At 42.8% G+C, this 10,692-nt stretch overlaps 1 protein-coding gene across 2 annotated transcripts in view; it reads right to left on the reverse strand.

The window, feature by feature from the left end:
• The window catches only part of NFATC3 (nuclear factor of activated T-cells, cytoplasmic, calcineurin-dependent 3), a 99,223-nt gene extending 91,526 nt beyond the window's left edge, over positions 1-7,697 (reverse strand). The window contains exon 1 of one of the 2 annotated variants that reach the window (XM_004690447.2): positions 7,400-7,684. In XM_004690447.2, coding sequence (XP_004690504.1) covers positions 7,400-7,502 — 103 coding nt within the window. In that variant the 5' untranslated portion in view covers positions 7,503-7,684. Of the gene's footprint in view, positions 1-7,399 lie in introns of both variants that reach the window. The other variant, XM_004690448.1, reaches the window with a different exon arrangement.
• Positions 7,698-10,692: the final 2,995 nt, after the last annotated feature.

A 10,692-nucleotide genomic window follows, 5' to 3' on the forward strand; every position in this document is an offset into this window, starting at 1 on the left:
AAAAAAAAAAAAAAGTAATATTGGAAAAACATTTGCATTTAAGTACAACTCACAAGTTGTCCATTAAAGTGTCCTGGGCAATGATTACATTGATAGAAAAAAATATTTTAGCTATTTTACATGTGATACAAATAAACATTCTTTTAAAAAAGTATACAAGAAAAGGTTAATCTGAATTTAACCAGAGCTCATGTAATCTTATATCCTATTTAAAACTAAAGCTGATGAAAAGGTAGCACAAAATTAAGAAATATTAACCAAAAAGAAAGTAAACAATGTAAGACATTGAACATTTTAAAATATTAAAACTCTCATCTGCTAATGTAACATTAGACACACTGAAACTTTACAGTTGGTAGGAAAATAAAGCTTTCAAGTAACTTGGCAGTTTATCTGGGGCTTTTCAGGCTTTCATAGACATGTAGTTCCTTCACACAGGAAAACCAATATATTAACTAGATCCCAACAATTATATTTCATTATCAATTCATAGATTATACTACACAAATCTTCTTGTCCAATTATTCTCCTCTTCTAAATTTTACCAAATTCAGGCAAAATGGTTAGCCAAGCAATTTAACTATATAAATATTGCCAGAAGTGCTGAAATATACAGAACCATGCTATTTGAGTTAAATTATAGTTTTTAAAAAGGCTTGTTCCTGCTTGACTCTAAGTCTCCCTGAACAAACTCAGTCCTCTTAAATTCCACTGTTACCTGAACCTCTTATGGCATGCCTGGGCAAATTTGATGACTTGGATTTTGTTTTAGAAGCCAGGCTAACTGCCAAGTCGTCTGTATCTACTCCCCTGACCCACCAGGACAACTTTAGACAACACCTCCCTTATTTATGTTACTGCTGTGAACTACAGCTTACTATCAAATGATGCTCAAGCGACTCACATTTCCTATCAAGAGTAATTTAATTGACTTCACTGTATTAAGGCTTCCTCAACTCCACCTCTTATTTAAAAATAAGACATTATGGCATTAAATCATTACTAATCAAAAAATAAAGAAAGTGCACATTAAACTTCACAATCAGTAATAAAAATTATCTTCTCCTAAGGTTTCCATTTGATAGATCAGTTTTTTATCATGACCTCCTCTGAAAAAAAAAAAAAAAACAATGCATTTTTCCTTACCAAAAATGCCCTTATATCCACACATCATTGAGAAATTAAACACAGAGCAAAATTCAAAAACAGAGCTTTGGCTAGGTCTTCAAAAAATACATCTGGTTGTAGGTAAAATATACTGGTTGTGGCCCTCCCTGGTGGCGCAGCGGGTTAAAGCACAGCACTAAAAAGCTAAAGCCACTTCAGCATGAGTTCGATCCCCACCTGCCCCAGAGGTGACCCTGGCAGAACTCTCCTGACCCAACCGCTGCTCCCCTCAGCAGTGTACTTCATCAGTTCTGCTCCCCACTCTATCTCTGGTGAATCCTCTCACTGCCCCTGCACCTCTGGCCTGTACCTCAAGTTCTGTATGCATAAATAAATAAATCTTTAAAAATATATATATGTATATATGTGCTGGTTGTCACAAAAAGGCAAGTCATAGTAAGTTGATTCTACAACATATCCTGAATTAATACTTGAAATGCTTGAAAGTAGCTTTACTAGACTCCCTCCCTCCACAAATTACTGGTTATGTACATATTACTCAAGTTTTTATTTATTTTTTAAAATTTTTTAAAGATTTATTTATTTATGCAAACAGAATTGGGGTACAGGCCAGAAGTATAGGGGGTGAGAGGATTCACCAGAGATAGAGTGGGGAACAGACAGGCAGATGTACTGAAATACATTGCTGAGGGGAGCAGTGGATGGGTCAGGAGAGGTCTGCCACACCATGTGGGTCACCTCCCTGGCTAGAGATAGAACTTGTGCTGCAGTGGTTGCGACAGCTTCACAGTGCTGTACTTTAACCAGCTGTACCACCAGGGAGAGCCCAAGTTTTATTTTTATATCACAATAAAACTACTACAGTTCTACTTCTGCTAATAATTTAGAATACATTCCCAAATAGTCCTTCCGTACTGACAAATGAAAAAAAAAAAAGAAAGAAAGAAAGCACAGGCAAAGCAGTAATGCTCTTATAAATGATGAAGTTTTAATAAAACATTGAAACTTTTTCCCTCCATTTTCCCCCCCAGGCACTAAAACACATGAATTCCGTAACCTCCATCACAAAATTCTGCTAATACTCCAGGAACTATTAGGAAAAGTGTCTACCCCTATTTGGAAAAGTGTCAAAGAAACAGAACCTGAAGTTATTCTTCAAAGTGAAAAGGTCAAATGCTTATCAGTGATTTAAATATTTAAATGCTTAATATATATTCTCACTGCGTTGAAGTCTAAAGCAAAAGCTGATGTATGTACGGTATGAAAGTAAAAGCTCAGCAGCAGCCAGTACCTAATGAACTATATAAACACACCATTAAATTTCTACAGGAAACCATACAAACAACTTCCCTTTTTAAATACTGATTTAAATATCCAATTATACTTAGTATGGCTAGCAAATCAACCATCTTTCACACTATATTGAATGACAATTCAAGAAACTACAAAAACAATTAAAAGTCAAAGACCTTCAGTATTCGTATTTAGTGAAGATATAAGACAGAACATTGAAGAGGGTAAGATTAAAATGTCTAAAACAAATACTGCAACTTATCTAAATAAAGTTTAAATGACTGCAACACCATCTGCCCCTCCTCTCACTCAATGTTCTAGTTTATTATAGGGAAGAGTATCTAGGGAAGAGGAAGAAGTATAAAATAACCTATCAGGGCCCTACCTGGTGGTGCAATAGGTTAAAGTGCAGCACTAAGAAGCTGTCTGAAGCCACTGCAGCACAAGTTCGATCCCTGGCCAGGACATGGCAGACCTCTTCTGACCTACCCTCTGCTCCCCTCATCAGTGTATTTCAGTGGATCTGTCTGTTCTTCTCCCTAGTCTGTCTCAGGTGAATCCTCTCATCCCCTGCACCTCTGGCCTGTGCCACATCCAGTTCTTGTGCATAAATGCATAAATAAATAAATCTTTAAAAAAATAAAGTAAAATAACCTAGCATCAGGCTCTCTGAGTATAGTTAAGAAATATTACATGACATCACTGAGAAAGTACCAACTAAGGACTGTACTCAAGAGTGTTAAATGTAATATCTTGTTTAACCAAAAAAAATAAGAAGTAAAAATGGCCAATAAAAACTGACAGAAGAGAAAGTGAAATTATCTAAGAGATAGTGAATTGTAACACATAAATCAGATCTTCAAACATTATGCAAAGTGAAAACAAAGAGTAGCAAAATAATATAGAAAAGTTCCAAAACTTTACATATGGAAAAGCTGTTTTAAAATAATATGACAAAATCACACATATATGAAGTAAATTCTTTATTTAAAAAAATACATATATTTTAGCCGCTTCTCCCCTTTAAAAGCAGTAGATAAAAATACCATACACAGATTAGTACACACTCCTCCCAATGACTCTCATTTAGGACTATAAAGTCATATTTTGTAATGAAAAAACAAAATCCTCAGAATTTGAAATTTGAATTTGAATAGTAGACTATTAATAACATCAAATTAAATAAAATATAATCAGTACACTAAACTAGAACACTAAAAGCTGTTTTCTCTTTTTTAAAGAGTTTATTTATTAATGCATACAAGAACTACTTGCATGACCAGGGTGTAGACCACAGGGGTGAGAATATTCACCAGAGACAGAGTGGGGAGCAGAACAGACATATCTACTGAAATCTACTGCTGAGGCGAGCAGCGAGGTGAGACAGGAGAGGTCTGCGGTGCCATGTGGGTCAGCTCCCTGGCAGGGGATGGAACTCAGGCTGCAGTGGCAGTGAGGGCAGATAGCTTCTGAATGCTGAGACTTAACCCCTTATACCACCTTAGAGGCCCAGTAAAAGCTGTTTTGACTATATAATGTCAAATAATATTAATGAAACATATTAAACACCAATTTAAAATTTTGTATTTACAAATGAGATATAACCTCATTTTGAAGCTAAATATTTAATTAAATGAAAGAAAGCTTACAAAATAGTTTGATTCATTTCCAACTGGAAAATTCAAAGCCAGCACTTAAAAAAAAAAAAGGCTAAAGATTAGCATCTTTAATTTTCTTTAATGGAAAAAATTAATACCTCTTAAAAAGTCAGTTACAGGCATATACAACATTATCAAGCGCACCTCAAATCATCTAATTTGTACTTGAACAAACTTGCTTAGAATAGTCACTAAATTCAGCTCCTAAAATTCTCAGTCTCCATTCTCTACAGCCTTCTATCTGTTACAGGGCAGAACCCCCAAACATGCCTCCTTTAAACAGGTTCTGCCATCTGCCACATCAAGATAAAACATCAAGACCTTTAATGGAAAGAAACTTTAATAGAATTAATTCCCTGGAACCTCCCCTTTTTCTGGGTACCATCCTGTTACACATCCAAACATTTTCCAAAATTCCTTTTCTGTAGGAAATTTAGATGTGACTCAAATACTATCAAACATTTAGAGAAATGGAAAACAACTGCAGCACGAAATTACAAAGATCTGCAGTCTTATGAAAACGACCAGTAAAAGCCAAAGAACTGAAACAAGTCTCATCAACTTCCTCTACCACAAAAAAAAAAAAAAAACCAGCCCCAATCTTAAGCAGTATTCATTAATTCAATAAAAACTGGGTCCCTATTATGTTAAAGGTACTTTACTAAGCACTGACAATACAACTATAAACAACATACTAGACCCTCAAAGAACTTCCATCCCAATGAGGAAAGAGAATCCAAATCCAAGTAAAGATGCTGATAAAACCCAACACTGTTCTGAATTCTACCAAGCAATTGTTATTACAGCCCACCTCACTGAAATGTATCATCCTAAAAGCATGTCAATTATTGTTTCTTCCAACTACAAACTCTTGTGATACTAAGATGAAACTTGTGAACAAACCATTTTGAAATCTTACTTTTTAATATTTTTCTCAAAAGAATTTCAAGATTAGCTGCTATATGTGCATAGCAGCACTATTTAAAATAGTCAGAAGGCAGTAATGACCCAAATGTCCATCAATGGATGAATAGATAAACAAATTGGGGGATACATACAACAGAATATTCAGTCAAGAAAGGAATGAACTACTGATGTTTTATGACATGAATGAACCACAAAAACACATTGATTCCATTTTTATGAAATATCCAGAACAGGTAAATCCACAGATACAGATCCCAGATTAGGGACATGGTTGCCAGGGATTGGGAAGCAGTGAGGAAGAACAAGGAACAGCCCCTTAATGGGTTTCTTTCAGGATGATGAAAATAATCTATATAGAAGTGGTGTTTGCACAACACTGTAAATTCAATTCATGTCAATGAATCAGTACTTTAAAATGGTTTGCCATGTATATTTCACTTTAATTTAAAAAAAACCCATTTAAAAAAATAGCTAGTAGATTATTTTAAAATGGACTTTTTTTTTTTTTTTGAAAGATTTATTATACATATAGAACTGGGGAGTAGGCCAGAGGTGCAGGGGCAGTGAGAGGATTCATCAGAGACAGAGTGGGGAGCAGAACAGGCAGATCTCCAAGTACACTACTGAGGGGAGTAGCAGGCAAGTCAGGAGAGGTCTGCACTGCCATGTGGATCACCTCCAGAACAGGGGATCGAACTCTTACTGAAGCGGCTCCCGCCAGCTTGCAGTGAGTGCTGCGTTCTTACCCGTTGCACCACCAGGGAGAGCCACAATTTAAAATTTTTATCTCTGCTTATGCAATCAGAGTATTGCCATTTTTGATGTAACTTTCTCTTCTGCTTCCATCAGTACTTCACCTTAAGGCCTAACTCAAACATCACCTATTCTATGGAATTTTAAATAATTATCCAAGTTGGAAGAGATCTTCTTTCTCTCTCCTTTATAATCATAAATCATAGATTTGGTATATAACATGCTCTGAACAAGTGTGTACACAACATAAGTTTGCTGACAACATCAACTGCTTAGAGTCCTGCTCAGAGTCTATAAAACAGTACTCATCACAAATTGTTTTTAACTAAGTCTCAATAATCTAAGTTCACTTCAATGCTACCCTCACCACAAACGCCTCCTTTCCCATTTTTATCTCAATTATAGAATGCACCACCATTTAATGTGCCTAGAAGCGTATTTATCTGGGTTATGTGTTTCCCTCTCCCCTCATTTCCCAAGCTCCCTGAGGGTCATTAGTCTCTTGTGTATCCATTTTAACAGTACAAAGTACCGAACAGTACCTCAAATGAGGATAGGTACTTAAATAACGTCAATGAAACTGAAATAAACATAGCCAACGGGTAACTGGTAAATTATTAGGTTGAAAAAGATGTCTAACATATAAAGACTAAAGGGAGTGAGGAGACAAATTCTTCAGAGAGAATCCTTATGCCTCATGTTTTGAAGTTTTTCAATGCAACTCCACAGAAGCCTACTGAACATCAAAACGAGCATGAAGCAATTCACCTAATACCCAGAAAGAATAAATAGGGATTAGTCTTATCTCCTTTTTAAAGTTCGCCTGCATATGTAACGGGGAAAATGAACTTAATGAACCACAGTATTCCAAACCAGGTCACAGGAGAGCTCTAAGTCCCCAGCCATTCCGTTTCTATTTCCTGATTGGTCTGACCTCTAAGTATCATGGTGTCCAGCCTTCCCAGTCCGCGATCTCTTTTAAAACATCTTCGGAGGCGAGTTTTTTCTTAAAATAAATACTAACTTCTAGAACTTTCCAGGAGAATTATGAAAAAGACACTCCACTTTTTTTTTTTTTTTTAACCATCAGAAACAATTTCCCCATTTTCGGAAAAGTCCCGTTAGAGTTACACTTCGAATTAAATGTGGGCCATAAACTTGCACAACACACGCCAAGTTAACACGATAGCATTACTCTCCCAGCTAAGTAAATTTAAACAGGCAAATGCAGAGCCTCAGATGCTAACTGCTAGCATACGATTCTTTCCAATAAAGATTTAAAAACAACCTCGAACAGACGAGAAGCCATGTGCGGTTACACTTCACAGAGACATTTTCTCCACACTTCGCTGGCAAAGCAGCGACAACCAGACGCCACTTGGGCAGCGGCCCCGACCCTCGGCCTCCAAACCCCGGGCGTCCCCTGGCCGCAAGCGTCCCGGAGTCGAGTTCCCCACTAGTTTGCTTCCAGCCAAGCCCGCGGCCACTTCCACGTCGCTGCGACCCTGAGGAACTGCGTAAGTTCCTCACAATTTAAATCAGATCACCACACACCAGGTCGCCAGACCCCGAGCCACCCAGGAGTCAGGGAGGAGGCGAGTGAGGCGACGCTCCCCGGTCCCGCCCGGCCCGGCACCCACCTGCAGGCCGCGAGCCCGGGGGCGGCGGCGCCGGCGCCCCGTCCTCGCCAAAGACGAGTTTAAAGTCGAGCTCGTCGTGGGCGCCACAGTTTGCAGTAGTCATCGGCGTGGCCCAGGGTCTGCGACTCCTTCTCAGGCGGCGGCGGCGGCGGCTCCTCAGCGCCGCTTCATGCCGGGCCGCGCCGGGCAGGAGGTCGCGGCTTCGCTGCAAACTTTCCGGGTGGGGACCGCGACACCGAGCGTTTCGTTCCGAGCTCGAGAGTTGGCCACACGCCGAGCCGCACTAAGAACCGCCGCCACTGCCAGTCGCTACTGCCAAAGCCGCCACGGACGCCTGAGACGATATTCCCCGCCCCCCAACTGCCTCTACCGCCGCCACCGCCGCCGCCGCCACCGCTGGCGCGCTCCCGCGCCGGGCCGCGCGCCCGGGCCCGCCCCCTGCCGCGCACCCATCTGACCAGCCGCCCATAGGCCACGGGCACCGCGGGCTAGCCCAGTGGCCCCGCCCCCTCACCGGCCTATTGCGTGACTCTCTCCGGAGAAGGAAGTCATGTGCACAGGAGCGTGGCTAGCCCCGCTACCTCCTGGGACTTGTAGTTTCACTCTGTTCCCTCCACTTCAAGCCAGGCCTCAACACCCGGATGTGGGGCCGGTCGCCCTCTCTAAGGAGTACACTGCCGCCCAACCAGAACAGAGCCCTTTATTTGGGGGTGGAGCACACGTCGAGGAAGATGCGCCCGAGCCCTGGGCTTTATGGGTTCGGTGACGTGTATCTTCACTTAGTTCTGACAGTTGGGTGTGAGGAAGGTGTGAGGGCCCTGGAAGGTTACGTGAACTCCACTCACGCCCGTATCCTCCTCCCCCACCCTAAAGGCGGAATCGCTAGAGAGCGGAGGCTGTACCGAGTCTCCCCTCTAAACAGAGAACCGGGTGCGGGTTGAGCCAGTGCTCCCGAGGTTGCAGACCTACCCCTGCTGGGCGGGGCACGCGAATTAGGGGGGCCCCTTTGTCTCCCTCACGGTCCCACCAGCTGCTGCTTAGAGGACAGCTGGTGCGTTGGAGACCTGGGAAGCCCACCCGGCAAGTTGGCCCCCAGTTGGAAATCGAGTTCCCCGGACTTTTGAACAGTAAAGTCCGTAGTGAACTGCAGCCACTCACGGGCTCTGTATCTCTGCATCCTGATGCATAGCCATAAAAGTGGAAGGGATCATGCTGCCCAAACTGAGTGGCTGGCACTGGAGAGGAAGTAACACTGATGAACCATTTTTGCTCCAGGCCCCTCCCAGGTGGGCCTGTCTTTCTCCCAGGAGACGACCCAAGACCGTTCCTCCAGGGGCCTGTGATGGAGTTTGTGCCCAGGGACACTGAGCCTAGCTTGTTTACTAAAGGCTCCTCCAAGGCACAGGGTGGACCGGGAGCTGTAAGAGGAGGCTGTGACAGACTCCCCTAGCCCCATGTCCCACAGGACAAAGCATCCGTAGAAGCGTTGCCAGAGGAACCCAGGGCTCTGACTCAGAGACTTGGGTGCAAGTGCAATGGGAAGCACATACCACACTATCCACAAAAAGCCCCTAGGAGGACTAAAAAATCCCAGTTAGGCCTTGGGTCAAGAGGACAGTGAAATGTCCAGTACAGGTTGATCTTGGTTTGGTTCAGTCCTGAAGTCAGAAAACTTTTCCTGCCCTGTGCTCTGTACCCAGACCTGTGGTATATGCCAGGACAGGGATAAATTAGTCTTCCATTAGGAGTAGGGAAGAGGAGACTAACATATCTGTACTCACTTTGCAAATAATAGGACTACGTCAGAAATTTGGAAAAGGTTCACAATCCCTCTAGCTGCAGGACCTCTGCAGTGCTAAGTAGAAATTGCAGAGATTGGGCTAGCGGTGAGAAAGATGGTTTCTAGAACAGATTCCCATACTTAAAAACCAGAAAGCACCTGCAGTGAACAGAAGTCAAAGGTAAGGCTAGAGGAATGGCATATTGTTGCAGGCCACTGCAAGGTTTTAGACTTTATCCTGAGGGCAGTGGGGAGTCTTCAAAGGGTTTAGAGCTGGGACTTCTATATTCAGAATTCAGAAATCTGGATGAATCACTGGATTGAACTGGGGAAGGGGATGATTGGAGGCAGAAGATAAAAGCCACCAAAGGACAGGAAAACATTAGGTTTTCTCAATAAGCTGATACCTTATCTTAACATCTCCCCAATATGTTGACTTGACTTCAAAGGATCTCCAACCTTGATGGCCAGAGTGGAACTTAGAGGCCAAATGGGCCCATCAACTTTGCAGTCTTCTGTCAGACAAATGGCTGACATGCCAATTACTACCACTTGTAATGTGTCCTAGTATAATAAAAGCCCCTAGAAGTTTGGCCAGCTCACTTCCTCCTCCCCATAAAACAAGTTTTAGGATGTACCACCCTGTCCCCACACATATCTCCCAGGGTGATCTGGAAGGGAAAACGAACCTTCCTCTAGCCTGTCTGCCTCCTAGAAATAAATTTACCTCAACCAGGCCTGGGCTCAGTGAGCCAAGTAGATCCTGGGTCTGCCCTGACCCACTGCCACGAAGGAACCACAGAATCTGTAGACAGCTTTAAGCCACTCCCACCCCTCCTCAAATGCTCCATAATGCGTATGTCCAGTCACTTGAACCTGAAGAACTTTCAGAAGGGAAGTAATTACTGAGAAGTCTAATCCAGAGTGACAGAGCTGGAGTAAGGGTGGACAGCGACAGCAGGAGTGTTATTATCACCTCTATAAGAAAAGCAGCAATGGCTGGGAGCTCTGCAGGCTGCAAGGGGCCTGACCCCCCACACACACACCCCACCATACACTCACCCTCACACATCCCCAGCTAAGGCCAAGACTCCCCCATGAGCTCTGCTTCAGGCCAGCTCTTGGATGGCAGGAGGCCACCTGGCCCGCCTGTAGCTTTCTGAGAGTCCTGTGACAACAGGAGGTCCAGGAGATGAGTGCAGCGGACAGAACCCTCAAGCAAGCCATGCTACTGAAAAGAAAGAGGGGTCCCTGTACACCCTCTGTCCTATGGAAATGCCAGCCAAGCCTGAGATTTGGGAAAGCTATCGCTTTCATCAGATGCCACAAGCCTGCCCATGAGCCTCTCGTTAGTCCTCTGACTAACGAGTACCACTCAGCCCAGCCCAGCCCCCCTTGTTCCATACCGAAGGAAACAGGAGCCTTGGAGGAAAGTCATAGTTTAGAAAAGCTATTCTCACCATGCTACACACACACACACACACACACACACACACACACACACACACACACA

This window comes from Condylura cristata, unplaced genomic scaffold (assembly GCF_000260355.1).
Source record: "Condylura cristata isolate star-nosed mole 26May11 unplaced genomic scaffold, ConCri1.0 scaffold00028, whole genome shotgun sequence".
Lineage (NCBI taxonomy): Eukaryota > Metazoa > Chordata > Mammalia > Eulipotyphla > Talpidae > Condylura > Condylura cristata.